Source organism: Pelodiscus sinensis, chromosome 5 (assembly GCF_052426305.1).
Source record: "Pelodiscus sinensis isolate ZL-2025 chromosome 5, ASM5242630v1, whole genome shotgun sequence".
Lineage (NCBI taxonomy): Eukaryota > Metazoa > Chordata > Testudines > Trionychidae > Pelodiscus > Pelodiscus sinensis.
In genome coordinates this window covers 11,358,792-11,374,359 of record NC_143056.1, presented here as the reverse complement: position 1 = coordinate 11,374,359, position 15,568 = coordinate 11,358,792, and the positions used below count along the sequence as shown (strand labels likewise).

The following is a 15,568-nucleotide window of genomic DNA, read 5'->3' as shown; positions in this document are numbered from 1 at the left end:
GTACATCTACACAGCAGCATTATTTCGGAATAACTGACGTTATTTCAAAATAACACAGCGCATGTCTACACAGCAAGCTGTTATTTTGATATAATGTTGAGATGGAGGACTTCTTACTCTGACTCCAGTAGCCCTCATTTCACAAGCAGTAAGGGAAGTCGAAGCAAGATTGTTTTTCCTTCGACCTCCGGCTGCGTAGACAGCAGCAAAAGCCGAATTAAGCTATTTCGACTTCAGATACGCAATTCACATACCTGAAGTTACATATCTTAATTCAGCTTTTGCCCTGCAGTGTAGACATGCCCTCTGAGACCTTTTCTATAGCCCCTATAAGCCTCCCAGCCAGTCACCCCTTTTTACCACACACCTGGACTCTCTGCTATAATGAACTCTCACTGATAGAACTAGTATTTGCTACCTCTACAAAATCCCTATTGCCAGCTACAAAAATGGCTCTTTCCAGCACAGCTATTTGTCTCTTGCAACAGCAAGCAAGTCACACTGTGCAAGCTGCCAGAAGAGAAAGACTGAGCAAGCACTAGGATTTTCAATAACATCCACAGCTGAAATATAGTGTAGCAAAGAAAGTCAAGATTCCACCCATTCCTCCCATCACCACAGTGAAGAAAAGGGTAGGAAGAAGAGCAACTACCTCTGAAGGGATAAAATTATTTGGATAGCTCTTCTTTCCTCATCCCCTTTCCATACACAGGCCAACTGGAACAGCTAGCTCTGCACTTCAGGAAGGAAAGACAAAGATGAATGTCATGCCCTGCCACCTGAACTCTAAGCAGGCCAAGCAACTGGTTTAAAAGTTAAGGAAGACTGTGTATGCCTGTGACAGAGGAAATACATGGCAGTCTTAAGGGTGTATGATCCCTTCATTTTAATTAAAGCCCCAAGTTACATGTTCCATTTTTATTCCATTTCTGCATACCTAGGACTGAAGATTTTTCAAAACTAAAAGAATGTGCAAGTAATGTGACCAGAGACATATATAAACAAACTACGCAAAGATTTATGCGGTCTGTCTCTAATCTGTGGCATCCCTACACACGTCTGCTACACAATACAAAGGATGTTTTTACACAGAAATTACAAGACTATATTTTGAAATACCTAATTTAATATCTGTAAACTAAAGTTTCTGTAAATATCGTAATTTACAGATCATTTAAAAAACGTAAGAATAAACAAAGGATGTTAGCCCACAAGGACTGGCACTTCACAGAAGGAATTTTCTGTGGATGAGACCAATGGCCCCTATAACGGAGACCATAGATGAACAATTCAGAGGAAAGCATAAAACTTCCATTAATGCATCAAAGTGAGCAATACAAAATAATGAGGATACATTTTCCCTAGGGATGTAAAATTTTGATCAGTCGATAAAGGTGCTTCTGCCTTTGAAGTGTAGCAACAGCCTCAAGGCTTGAGTCTCTCGCTGGTCCTGTGCTCCCTGCAGCAGCGCCAGGGGACCAGCTGATCTTGGGCACCATGTGGCGCTGCCACTTTGAAATGCCGCGGGGAGCTCAGCATCGGGCTCCACACAGCGTTTCAAAGCAGCAGCTCTCCCGCTGACCCCAGGCTCCACGTGGCACTGCTGCTTTGAAACACCACATGGCCCCAGACTTCACATGGTGCTGCCACTTTGAAGCAGCCCTCTTCTTTCCCTTCCCTGCTGTCTCTTTCTGATAGAGGCAGCAAGGACGGGTAGCAACTAGTCGACTAGCCTGTTGACAATTCCGATAAGCATTTGCTTATTGGATAGTCAACTAGTCGTTCACATCCCTAATTTTCCCCTGTATTGCTGAAGTTATTCTCACTTACGAACAATAGTCAATCCTCCACTGAATCTTACTAAATTATGGGCTAGAATAATATCCTGCAGTAACAAATTCCGTGAGTTAATTGCACTGTACAAGAGGCTTCAACGTTATCAATTCTAAATTAACTGCCTTTTGATTGCAAGTGCAGTCTAACGTATTATAGAAAACAGTAAACAGAAGCACATACCTGACCATCTTAATACGTTACGAACAAACCCCCCCAAGCATCTACTTCTACCATGTCTCCCTCATTTTTTCTAAACCAAATATTTATTGTGATTTAACTGATTAAGCTGGGATCCCAGTGGGGGCTTGCCGCTGCCGCACCCCTTCCCCCCGGCTGCGCAGGGATTGCTGTTTCCTGCTCCTGACCCCTCTGCACATGGCTGGAGTAGCCCTCTACCTGCGGCGAGCCATAGGCAGGGGGCTGCTCCCAGGTAGCATAACCCAGTAAAGGGGACGCATACCAGATAACTGTTCATATCCCTACTTTTAATAGAACTCTTGAAGGTTTAAAAAATAGCTTTTACAGAGTAAAGCATCCATAAATTAAGGGCCTCCTGAACATCAAACAATTAGACAGTGTACAATAGCCCTGTGAGCACAGCAGCATTTTGATACCATGTTAATAGGAATAGCAATAAAACTTAAGACGATGCAACAAAAATTGGTACCAGTATCAATACGGAAATGCATTTTAAGATTTAAAATCTATTTTTTGTTACAAAATGTGTATTCTCATTTCTTCACCTCACAACAGTGATTGCTCAAAGTATACTTGTTGAATGCAAAACTGCGCTTCATTCAGTATCAAGGCAACTCTACACAGGAGTTCTTATCAATAGCAAGATGAAAGTCTGTACTACACTGGTCTATAGACAGTACTACATTAAAAAGAGGAACAGATTATTCTATAGAGCTGTGGAACTGTGAAAGTGAAAAAAACTGAACTTCTCTGAGACTGTTTGTAAGGACACGGTCAACTTAAACAAAAAGATAAAAACAATTTCAGATAGAAGCTAGTTGGATGATACTCATAACAATAATAAGGTAACTGTAACTTTACAAAGATTAGCTGGGGAAAAAAAATCTATATTCCCCACCAACAACTTATGAGTTTATGACTGTTCACTTTATGTCCATAAAGAAATGTTTCTAACATCACATCTATGTTTGTCCAGATACATGCTGTCTAACCGTTTATATTGGTGCAACCTGAGCAAATCTGGGAAGTTTTCCCATAATATCTTAGTAAGGCTTACAATTCCTGGATGACAAACACTCATAGCAGCACACAGCATAATGCATCTGGGATGTCTTGCTATACAGGATGCTGTGAGGAAGGAGGACTGGTCAAACCAGATTATAAGACAGACAGTGAAGACCTTTGGCATGAAAACACTTGGGTGACTATATTAATAGTTTTAATAAAGGTGTGGTTGGAACTATCTATTGCTATTGACAGCTTGCAAACTTGTCTCAAAGCACTGGTGGGGCGACCAGACCTAAATCAGTCTGCTTTGCTATTATGCATCCTTCGTACAACATTAAAAGAAAAAACTATCTTAAAGATAGGTAAATGTGAATATAAATCAAAAGTTAGCAGGGAGACAGGACCTGTTCTGCACCTAAAACAATTTTGAACTCTTTTTGAGAATGACTAAATTTCAAGTTGACTATGTTCCTGTAATATGGAAAAGATGTGAACTAAATCATTAGTATCATATTTTTGGTAATGTACCCTTAATCAGATTTAATATTTTTTATTAAAGCGAACATCAAAATATATAATACACAGGTTAAGAAAAAAGTGTCTGTATATCTGCACTCCCAGCCTATCACAGGCAATACAGAAAGACATCTGCCTGTGCTTGATTTAAATGAGTTACACACAGTTGGAAAGGAGAGAGAAGAATGTAATAATTATTAATGAAATAGTTTAACAGATTAAGACAAATTTAAAAAAAAAAAAAAAAAAAAGGAGAAATACATGACTGCTCTTATGTGAAGTGCCTGAAGCCCACAGTAGCCACATCCTAATGATTTATATTTTTCCTTCTATTTCGGACTTTATAAAGGAGTCTAAGAGTGGAGGGCAACTCCTGCTGAAAGTTGCTCTAAATGCAAATCTCTCTCACTGGAGATGAAAGACAGAAAAATAAAGTTAAAATTAGCAGTAACATTTGAGATTATTGAAAAATAAAAAAACCAACATGTTGCCTAGGTAAGAGGTGTGCCGTTGCTGTTTTTGTTTTAAAATTGCAGATAAGGAGAAATTATACATTTTAAAAAAAAGCCTTCTAAAGTAATCACAGAATCATAGGACTGAAAGGGACCTCGAGAAGTGACCTAGTTCAGTCCCCTGTACTCATGGCAGGGCTAAAGTACTATCCTGACCATCCCTGAGAGGTGTTTGTCTAACTTACTTTTAAAAAATCTCCACTGACAGATTCCACAATCTACCTAGACAATTTATTCCAGTGCTCACCCAACCTGACAAAACAAATTTTTTTCCTAATGTCCAACCTAAATTTTACCCTTTTAAGCTCAAAATATAGGCCTACAGAGTGTGTTAAATTTTCCTGAGGATTCTGTCACCTAAAAGGTATATATAGTGTCAGAAAATAAATGGGCCACTAAGAACACACACTGTCCTCACTCCCTATTACAAAAAGGCAACTATAACAGCAGTAGTTTAAGTTGCTTGTCTAATGGCTGCAATTATTGTTTCCCACTAGAGGGCTTTATCTGGTGACTCAAAACACTTCAGTACTTTACAGAAGTAAACAACAGCAGCACAAGACACCCAGGATAAATAACATGTAGATTTTTTTCACTTCCTGACCTGCTGGAACTCAGGCAATGTATCTGGGCACCAGGAAACAGAGAAAGGAGAAGAAACCATTAGGAACTCATGAACAACTCATTCTGGATTTTCCAACTTCTAGCCTATATGAATATTTTTTTTTTTAATAAACCTCCCCCCCCCCCATCCCTTTTCTCAAAAAAGGGATGTAAATTATACACTTTGAAATGGCAAATGAAGCCAGGATTTAAATTTCCTATGCTTCATTTGCATAATGGCAGACAGTTCTTTTTGACACGGGGCTTTTTGATAGAAAAACGGCAGTTTAGACGGGATCTTTCGAAAGATCCTGTAAACCTCATTTTTTGAGGAGTACAGGATCTTTCAAAAAAGGGTTTTATTTTCGAAAGATCTCCATCTAAACTGCCGTTTTTCTATCGAAAAGCCACAAGAAAAAAAAAACGTGACCACCATTATGCAAATGAAGCACGGGAAATTTAAATCCCAGCTTCATTTGCAATTTCGAAGTGCCTAATTTACACAGGTCTAGACACACCCACAGAGTCCAGTAAGTATTCCTTGAAAGAGAGCAAAAGTGTAGACATGAATAACTCTTAACTGAGCATCAAGAGCATACCCTGAAGGTAAGCCAACACCACAAGGCAAAGTGAATACAAAAGCATTTTACTGAATTCTATAAACAAGAAATAAACTGTATTTCATACTAAGACACTGCTTTTAACTTCTGTTACTATTCCAAATTTACAAAAACAAGGTTCTTCTTACAGTATGTTTTTAATGTAATTTTTTAATGTTCAAGGCAAAGTCAAAAATTCGTCATAATCATGTCAATATTGCCCGTGGCAGCTGTTGCATATAGAACCTTATTGTGATATAGAGAATACTGTGAATGAAACACATTACAGGTTGGACCTCCCTGGTCCAGTGCCCTCGGGACCTGACCGGTTCCAGATGAGGGAATTTGCGAGACAATGGGAGGTCCTGACACCACCCCTTTAGTCTGCTACCACCCCTATCCACTGCCTGCTGCTGGTTCTTTCGGTCTGGCCAGGCTGCCTGCTGGCCAGCCCCAGCCCTGGCTTCACTAACTGCCGGGTAGCATGTGGCCGGCCATGCTGCTTCTGCTGGGCTGGCATGGCCATGGCCAGGTTTCCCAGCCCCACTGCCAGGTGGCACATGGCCCCAGCTGTGGTGCTTCTACAAGGCTGCCACAGAGCTGGCCTGGCTTTCCCTCCCAGGGTGCTGCCCCAGCTCTGCTGCTGAGAGGCAGGCAGCCCCAGTCCGGACAGCTGTAGACCTGCTGCCGCCATCCAGGATATTAGGACTCCATCGCTGCCTGGACTGCCATGGCCCCAGCCAGGCAGCCCAGATAGCATGCCACCGCTACCCGGGCTGCCCCAGGACCACCACTGTCCTGGCTGCTGCGATCCCACCACCACCAGACTCACGGGGGTCCTAGCTGCTGGCCTTCCTGCTCTGGAGTTCTCTTATCCCAGAGCACCCATGGTCATGCCAGACCACAGATGTTACCAGATGAGAGAGTCCTGGTTAAGGGAGGTGCAACCTCTATAAGATTAAGCTTTAGTTCCAAAATGACTTGGATAGAAACAGATCTGATAGGCTGCAGACTCTTTAAATCTACATAATTATCTCCTAGTGAAAATATACAGCGTATACTGAGCCTATACATTCTCTTCAAAAACAGAGCAACAACATGCCATCAAATCTGTAATTATTCAAAATGAGTTTTAAAAAAAATAAGTTTGCTGTGTCTCCCCCCCCCCTCCCCCCCAAAGGTACTGGAACTGCTGCAACTTTTTTTTGATGAGACCGAGGAGTGATAAACAGATGTGCACCAAAGAGCTTTTCAAACAGCTTGTTAAACTTTTACTCCAGATCTCTTCTGTTTACTGTTAGGTAAGCAGACCAATTCCAAAAGCATTTCCAAGACCCAGGTTAAAATACTAGCAGCACTGTATCTCTCCTGTGCCACCATTACCAGAGCAGGATTTCTGATGCAGAAGTTGCTCTGTGACAAACAATTGAAATAAAACTCCCTTTGATAATTTTTAAGTAGTCTTTTGATCTATGTAAAGCAGAGTAATACTATCCTAATAGCTAAGAGAATATTTCTGAAAACAAAGTGTTTTATCTTAATTGTTACTGTTATCAAAATATCAAGGGCCCAAATCAGAGATGGGGGCAACAATGTAGCCTATTCTAGAGACTAAGGCTGGAACACAGTGAGCACTTTCAGAATGGACTGGCTCACTTTAGGATGCTGGATAAGTAATTAAGACCAAAATTGTTTCAACTGTCCACTAATTTTTTGTTTACGTTCATTTGAACACAGGTCCAGCTTTTCAAGTGTGCTGAGAACAACTAACAACCCTTAAAGACAGGCACTAGATATCACAAAACATACACACAAAAATAGACACATCGAGTTAGTGGTGACCACTTTTGCTTTAATCTATGTGTCTTATTGGCTGTCCTGTTCTTTCAAAAGGGGTTAGTACTTACCTATCTTTGTCAGGTCACTAGAAAAATTGATGCCATGTAAGAGGAAAATAAATCAGAAATGGAAATGCCCAGACAATTTCAACACAAGCCTCCTACACCATCCTACCACTGAAACTTGACCTGGATCTGGTAGGGACTCCATACATGAAAAAGTTGGTCAGTCCCCAAGTCTATTCTGGTCTTGGTTTCTCTGTTTAAACAGCTAAGAGTGATAAACATTATAGCTTAATACTATTCACTAGAAAACTGATTCCAACTTAGTGCACAGAAGTTATTATACAGACGTCTTTAATCACTACTAACCCATGGTAAATTGGAACTGGTGATCTAGAGATGAAAGGCTGTATGTCATTATTATTTGCCTGAGTTACAAATTTGCCCTAATTTTAAATGTAAACTAACTATTTTATTAGATCTCTCTATTTCGCAACGTAGGCACTTTGGTCAATTTTACCTCTGGTTTGCAAACTGACAAATGCATACCTCCCCTGTAATATATTATTGTTCTCTCTCAAAGGTGCACTTAGAAGGTCTTAAGTTAAAGGCACACAGCTAAACAAACTGGAAATGCAGTATGTTTAAAGCTCCAGCCTTCTTTTATAGTCTTAGATACAGTATTCTAGAATTCTAAATGTAAGTATAACATGCAATTTAGTACTAAAAAGGGCAGCATTCTAAATAATAAAAAAGTCACCATTTTGGTATAGACATAAATCTTCAACTTATTACTTTAAATATAAGAGAGAGTAAAATTTTTACTACAGGAAAACTAAAGAGTGCCTACTCTGCAGGCAATATATCAGAGGTGGCCAACCCTTGGCTTGAGAGCCACATGCGGCTCTTCCCCTTTTAAAGTGCAGCCTGCAAAGCCTCCCCCGTGGATCGCGAAGCCACCCCTGCGTCCCTAGAAATGGTCCCTGGCCTGTGTGCTCAGCGGGGTAGGGGAGCCGTCTGGTGCGGGGATTCAAAATGGCGCCACCAAGAACTTGAAGTGGCCAAAAAGCCTTGTCTTTTCTTTTAAAGGGACAGCATCCTTTTTTTTCCTCTGAACAAAAATAGCTCAAAAAAATTTCTGGTGCATCTCTTCGCATTTTTCCACTGCTGTTTCGGCTTTCTTCATTTAATGGGTTGGCCACCCCTGCAATATATTCATTTGCTGTACTCTTCCTGGTAAATCCATCCTTCTCAGTGTTTATTTACAGCACCAGGTAGTACAATTATATAAATGAAACCACTTGCATACTTTATATACATGATTCCATATGTCTATTGAAGCACTGCATTTTCATACATACATAAAAAGGAAAGGATCATACCATGTATGTTCAGTATGGTATTAGTTTTCAGTGATTTGTTAAGACCGAAACAAAGAAGTCATTAAGCACCTCTGCCATTTCCAAATTTCAAGTTACTGTTTCTCCCTCCTCACTGAGCAATGGGCCTACCCTGTCCTTGGTCTTCCTCTTGCTTCTAATATATTTAAAGAAAGTCTTCTTGTAACCCTTTATGTCGCAATAACAGTCTGATGTGTAGATGCAGATGAAGTTATTCTGAAATAATGCTAGTTATTTTGAAATAAAGTTGCTGTGTAGATGTACCCTTAGAGATATTTTCTTCTCCCTACTTGCAGTGTGTAAAACACCCACAACTCACCACGTAAAAAGGGGAAACAACTGAAAATCTCTCTATTGAAAGTCTTAAAATTGTATGTAAACAAACTCGAAATATGCAGAATATTTTCCCACTAATCTATGTAGTTACTTGTAACAGCAGCAGGTAACAACATTTTCAGACAGCAGTGAAATTTAAGTATGTCCTTTCAAAATAACAATTAAGCAATTTTGTCTTCCAAGAAGTGAAATTGCATCAAAATGCATCTATTTGACTGACTGAAACTTGATCATAAAAGTAGGGTATCAAAATGCATAGTCTTTTGTATGGTGCTCATAACTATACTATCTGAACACCAAATATTGAATTTATCCTTACAACACCTGTGAAACACTCCATGTAAACTTGAAAAGTTGTCCTTCTCACGAGTCAAAAATGTTACCTCACCCACCTTGTCTCTCGAATACTTCTCTAAAGCATGCAATGTTTGTTTTATTAGCTGTAAATGGGAGGTGATAAACAAGCAGAGAGAGAAGTGACTTGCCAAAGGTCACACCAAAACTCTAACATAGCCATATCTTAAATCCCTGTCCTGTGCCTTGATTACAAAACAGCAGTGTAGATAGCTAGCTTTAAGTTAACCATCTGATTAAAATAATGGAAAATGTACTGAATCAACATTAAAAGCATAAGTTACATAGTTACTCACCTACAGTATACCAGCTGGCATCTGTCAATTTGTTGATAATAGCTTCTTGAAAGGATCCATCAGGCATCTTGGTTTCAACAATTGCACCGACCTGTGATATAAAATACTTCAAAATTACTACTGACCCAGATTCATGCACTGCAGGTAAAATGTTTCAGTTCTTCCAGAAATATTTTTCTGTTTTGTTTAAATTTAGCTTATGGGATCCCTACTGCTACTTCTGCATACAAAAACAGGTAAAATAACAATTTTTTATGATAAAAATTAATAAGTATCATGGCAGCGGTTCAGGAAAACTAGGCTATATCATGAAAGAGGGAGAAGAATGGGGGGCTTGGAGCCCACCCCAACTCACTCTGCAGCAGTTCCTATTCTATAGCACTGGGTATTGAGTGTTGTGAGCTGACCCACATGGCCACAGTGCCAATCAAATTTGTCCTTCTGTCTCAATGCACTGCATATAGATGCTCAAAACTGAGAGCACTTGGGTCAACTTGCAACGCCCAAAAGGTGGAGCCCTGTAAATATCCGCATTATTATCTGCGTTTCCATGGATGTGGATAGCTGCAGCTAATTTTTATGGATACAAAATGTGGGGACATGTATACTAATTTTGTATCTAGAACCCTACAAATTTGCAGATGTCTGCTTTATATCCACAGGTATCTGCAGATGTGATTATATGCAGTTCATTTTTGCAGATACAGATAAAGATATAAATTCTGTATTCATGCAGGGCACTACTAAAGTGGAAAGATGCAGCTGCTGCACTAGTCCTAGACTGTATTTAAATTCAAAATCTAAACCACTATTCCAACACTAATAATATTAGTAACAGCATGTGTCTATAGTGCAAGAAAATTACGCCTTTATTATTACATACAGTTACTCCTTGAGCTCAGACATAAAGCAGATATATTTTAATGTCAACTGGACAATACAACAGAAGTTTCTGACCTTGGTCTAGATTTTGACAATAGCATATACCTGGTGCTTTTGAGGTAGCTGCAGAGGAGGTAAGGACAAGAGAAAGGAAAAACCCTCACACAAATAAATAAGGGCTATCCAATGTAAGGTTCCTTCTGAAAAAGTATATTTTATATTAGTCACCTGGTCTAGCAGCTCCTGAATATACATTTGTTTAGGAATAGGTCTACTCCTGTCCAATGTTTGTATTTTGTTTGACATATTTGATCTAACATATTTACCAACACAGTCTTGCCTGCAACAATTCCATACAAAACTATCTTTTAAAAACTAAAATGTTAGCTGATAAGTATAACTACTCATTCAGGGCCTAATACAAAGCACATGGAAGCCAATGGGAGTTTTTCCATTGACTTCAACAGACTGTAGATTAGATGGTCAATGCCTAAATGTCTATATTGAAAAACATGCTGCATACATACTCTTAAAGGTCCTTTTACTTGGTCATCTTGCACTAACTGAGTTGAATTATCCTGTTTCAGGATCACCTGAAAAATATTGTATACAGAGATATATACATTTTACTTTCATACTACCAAAAAGCATACACAACAATCTTCATGAAAAACATCCCAAAAACTTTAAAAATACGACCATGACCTATCAAAGTCTCTAACATTATTGAATAGAAATGATATGACAGTACTCAAATTTACAAGGAGCCCAGATGCCACCATCTGAATTCCCAAGTATATACCAATCATTCAATACCCAACCTGATGAATCAGTTAGAAGTAAAGAGAAGATCTCCTCTATATCAAAGTTCATTAATACCAAGAAGAAATGTACAATTTTTATACAATTATGAAGTTGGACAACACCCCAATCCTGTCTTTGCCTGCAGTGGTCCACGAGGCTACAGGCTTCAGAGTTGTATTTCTTTTTTGCATCATCAGTAATATTCACTATTTACAAATCCCCTGTATTTCCACGGCAGAAAATTTCCCACAGAATACACTCTTTGCTGCAGAATTGTTATACAGAATTTAAGGGCCTGACAACATGGTAAAAGGAAGCAACATAACTAAAATCAGTTTGTAAATCACACCTTTAGTTATTTTGATACTAGTCAATATGTGGACATTCGTTAAAGTGCCCACATACAGACTTGCATACTAAAGTTGTAAATTTAAACCAGTTTAGTTTTTTAAATTCTAATTACTGTGTACATAAGCCTTAATTTTCCTTCCATAAAAACCATACTTTCAGTTCTCATGGCTGTGAAGACAACCTTGATAATATGTTTCATAGGGGTAATTGAGTTAGTCTGCAACTGGAAAAACTTAAAAACCAACAAATCATCTTGGATACAAAATTTGCAGGGCTCTAAAAATACAGACTGAAAGTAAACCACCACAATGGTGTTTGCCATGGTCTTCAAAGAGACTGCCAACAAGAACTTCAAGAGATGTAAACTGGGTAATTCATTTTCATGGGCTGTTAACTTTGATACATAACATGAATTTAGGATGTCAACATTATTATTTTACTGTTGTTCATCTTAACAGATAAATCTAGCTAATGCATTTATTTTACAATTCCAAAATGCTTCCTACAGCTCTGCATTTTACAAGGGTCAATACCGCTCCCTTTCCATCTACCAAAATCTCCAAATTCCTCACAAACACTTCTACAATGTGTTATTCTAATGTTGATATAAAACTCTGTGGCACATTAAAAATGAACATGAGGACACAAAATTATCTACAGTTAAAATTAAAAGTGACACAGAAGCTACTGTACAGATTGTATTATTTATTTTCTTATTTAAAGAATTGTATGCAGACAGACTCGTGTGCTTGAGATAAGCCCTACTGAACTCAGTGGGACTTGGCATAGGCACACGGTGTGTCCACACACACCTAGCTACCTGATCAGACTTAACTAAATTAAAAGGTCATTGGGGAGGGAGGAGGAGGCCTGCTCCGACATCTGGGAATGTGTATTAATAAATTAGGTGCCATGATGGCACACATCCAAACCAGTGCACATAAGCTCAATATTGGAGCACATGCCAAAAACTCACTCTGCTCATGGTTGGAAAATCTTAGAGGGAACACTGGTAGTGACTTGACTAGTCGTTTCCCGCCCCCTTGCTGCCTCTATCACTTAAAAGCTTAAGATCACCATTTTCCCGGGGGGCAAGCAGGCAAAGGCTGGAGGGTAAAGGGGAACCAGACGCTGAGCCTCTGTTTTTTAAATGTATTAAGACCAGGACTGGAATCTAACCCCACTGCGGCTCTGCAATTTCCCCCCTTATCGACTAATCAAGTAGTTGATGGAAATTCCATCGACTATGAGATTAGCTGATGAAATGCAATTTAACATCCCTACCTCAGACCCAAATCCTCTCCATTAATATCCTAGAAAAGTGGGCTTGTGACCACTTACCAAATTCTTGGATTGGTTCCCTATCAAAAGTTATTTCCACCCCTTCTGTATAACCATCCATTCATTAATTTTAAGGGGTACAATTTTCCTCAACAACCCTTTTAAAATACAGATTTTTTAAAGGAAAGCAATAGCACTATATATATAAAACCTACCTTAACTTTCACCAGTCTTTTCACTGTCTTAATCTTTGCCTCACAAAAGGCACCACGGTACTTGGCACTGACATCAGTTCCCACTGTCAGGTAGGCAGGTTCATCTGCTGCCTAACAAAGGAGAATAAATTAGAAAAACATTTAGGCTTATATGTCACGAAAGCAAATTTCGTAAAATAACTGTCTTTATAGTTGCATCATGTATTCAAATATACACCCAAACTTTAGTCCTGTTGACCATTTCTTAATTAGGTCATAAATAATGCTCTATGCTGCTTCCCAATATTGCACACAGCCTTATCTTTCTTTACAACAAGATTTGACAGTGCAAGTAAAATGAGTGGTGAAGATTTTTCACATTTAATTATTTTCATGTCCCCAGTTTGCAAGAATGTACTAATAGTCATTAAATACTGAAATGCTATTTAAAATAGCAACTTTAAAAAAAAGAATTTAAATAACTGATGATGAAAAGTGAATAAGAACAAACAATAGTTATGGTTTGTTGCACTATTTTGCAGCATACACAGATCACTATGGCCCAAAGAAATACATCAGTTTTGCCAGTAAATGTCAGTGTATTTGGCTGGCTAAAAAGCTTACATCACACCAAGTTTATGGGTAAATTTTTTGCTCAAAGAATTCTGACCCTCAATTTTATCAGTCTGACGACTGTCTCAGGAATATCTGTTCAATAACCTCAAAGAGAACTGAAGCATATGTTTACAAATAGAGAAAGAAACATTAACATAAGGATGAATATCAACTTAATACATTCATATTGTATTGTTTACAGAAAAGCAATATTTCAATTGGAATGGAAGCTGCACCTCAGACAGCTGCAATTTCAAAATACATACAATAACCAAAACCTTTAGATTTCTGGTTTTTCTGTGAGGAAGAAAAAAAAGAAAAAAAAAAGGCAGTTCATGGTGTGCTCCACATCAGATTTTCTGAAGGGAAAAACAGCAGCAACAGATCCTCAGAAAAGTTTGCTATAACCTTTCAAACAAGTATCAAATGTAATTTTTGTTCCTTGCAAGGTCTTTGTTAAGATTTATTTTTCTAAAAAAGATATGCAAGCTTACAATTTTAAGAACATCTGTCTGTACCTGAACATTATTATTGTACATTTTATTTCTACATTACTATGTTTAAAAAAAAACAGTCACAGTAAAAAACAATCAAGAAATGAAGAAATGCAATGACATATTTTGTGTTCAAATTATTTTTGCTCATCTCTGCATACAAGAAGTGCTTCCCTCCATGTGACTGATCTTGCAACTGGTAAGCTGTCTTTGCACTGTAAAAACTGAAACTGCTAAGGAAGGATAAAAACTGTGGTTTTGCAAACTCACAAAAGCTATAGCCAACACAGGAAGCATTTAAAAATAGTACTCCAAGTGACAAGTCAAAGCCATCTTATGTGTCCAGAGTAGTGTTACCACAGAGGTGAGGGATTGGGATTAGGTGCCCTGCACTGAGAGTGAAGAAATGGGATTTCATTCCATTCAACGTGTGTGGATTTCCACAGCCAACTTTTACTTTGCTGTTGTTCAATGAAGATGCAGTGATTAAAAATACAGTGGCTGGTTCAAGTAGAAGAGACAGAGCACAAATGCTTCCCCCTCCTCCTCCATCCAAGGACCTAGACTTACCTTCATCTTTGAAGGTTATTTGAGGGATTCCAGCTCAAAGATATCTTCTGACCCTAATTATACTGAAAAAAACCTAGAAAACAAGAGAAGGAAGATGATCAGACACGTCTGCCAGCCTACAAAATTATTAAAAGGAAACAGCTTGATCTTAGGAAAGCTGCAATTCAGCTACAAGCATATGGTAGATTATTAAACACACTCTTCCACATTGTATACACACACCTCCCTCCACCCTAGGAGCACACCCACCCCTTACATCCCTAAAGGAATTCCCTCCACAGGAAGCCTCTGAGCCCCACTTGCTGCCCTGCATGTGCAGCTGGAGGGGATAGCAAGAAGTGCTGAAAAGGGGTCCTTGTTGGGAACAAATGGGCCCTTGGAGGTCTGGGCAAGGAGCCGCTACTACCTCCTTTTCCGTCCCGCTTCGGCTGCCTCCTGCTGCTCCTCAGCCCCTCCGTGTGTCAGGACAAGTCGCCATTGCTCCCTCCGCCTTTGCACCATGTCAGGCAAGAAGAGGCTCCACACACACGCAACGCAGGCAAAAATAATATTACTACTATTCCACTGGAGCTGTAAGCGGCTCGCAGCCCAGCTGCTGGGACAAGGGCAGCTCCTGCGCAGCAGAGACAAGGCCCTTGGCCGCCTTCTTCCCCTCTCAACTTTCTCAAGCACAAGAGGAGAGATTACTCAGGAAGGACCTGACCCTCTCCTCTCCACCCCGCCTCCTCCGGCTATAAACGGGGACCGAGGAGTTAGACACCCCCCCCCCCCACACACCCGCTGCCTCCCCGACTACCCTCCAGACCCCCCCCCCACACACACCTCCTCACAGCCCCTGCCTCCCAGCTACCGCTCGAGCCCCCCTCCCCGCCTCCCGC

The 15,568-nt window shown here is 39.6% G+C and overlaps 1 protein-coding gene across 11 annotated transcripts in view; it reads right to left on the bottom strand.

Moving 5' to 3' along the window:
• ARID4A (AT-rich interaction domain 4A) overlaps positions 1–15,568 on the bottom strand; it is a 76,078-nt gene that overhangs the window by 59,738 nt on the left and 772 nt on the right. For 4 of the 11 annotated variants that reach the window (XM_089778311.1, XM_089778315.1, XM_089778316.1 and 1 more), the window contains exons 1-5: positions 15,097–15,467; positions 14,691–14,763; positions 13,033–13,143; positions 10,909–10,974; positions 9,500–9,590 (exon numbers count right to left, since the gene is read on the bottom strand). In XM_089778311.1, coding sequence (XP_089634437.1) covers positions 9,500–9,590; positions 10,909–10,974; positions 13,033–13,143; positions 14,691–14,696 — 274 coding nt within the window. In that variant the 5' untranslated portion in view covers positions 14,697–14,763; positions 15,097–15,467. Of the gene's footprint in view, positions 1–9,499; positions 9,591–10,908; positions 10,975–13,032; positions 13,144–14,690; positions 14,764–15,096; positions 15,469–15,568 lie in introns of those variants that run through there. The other 7 variants (XM_089778317.1, XM_025190830.3, XM_089778314.1 and 4 more) reach the window with 5 other exon arrangements.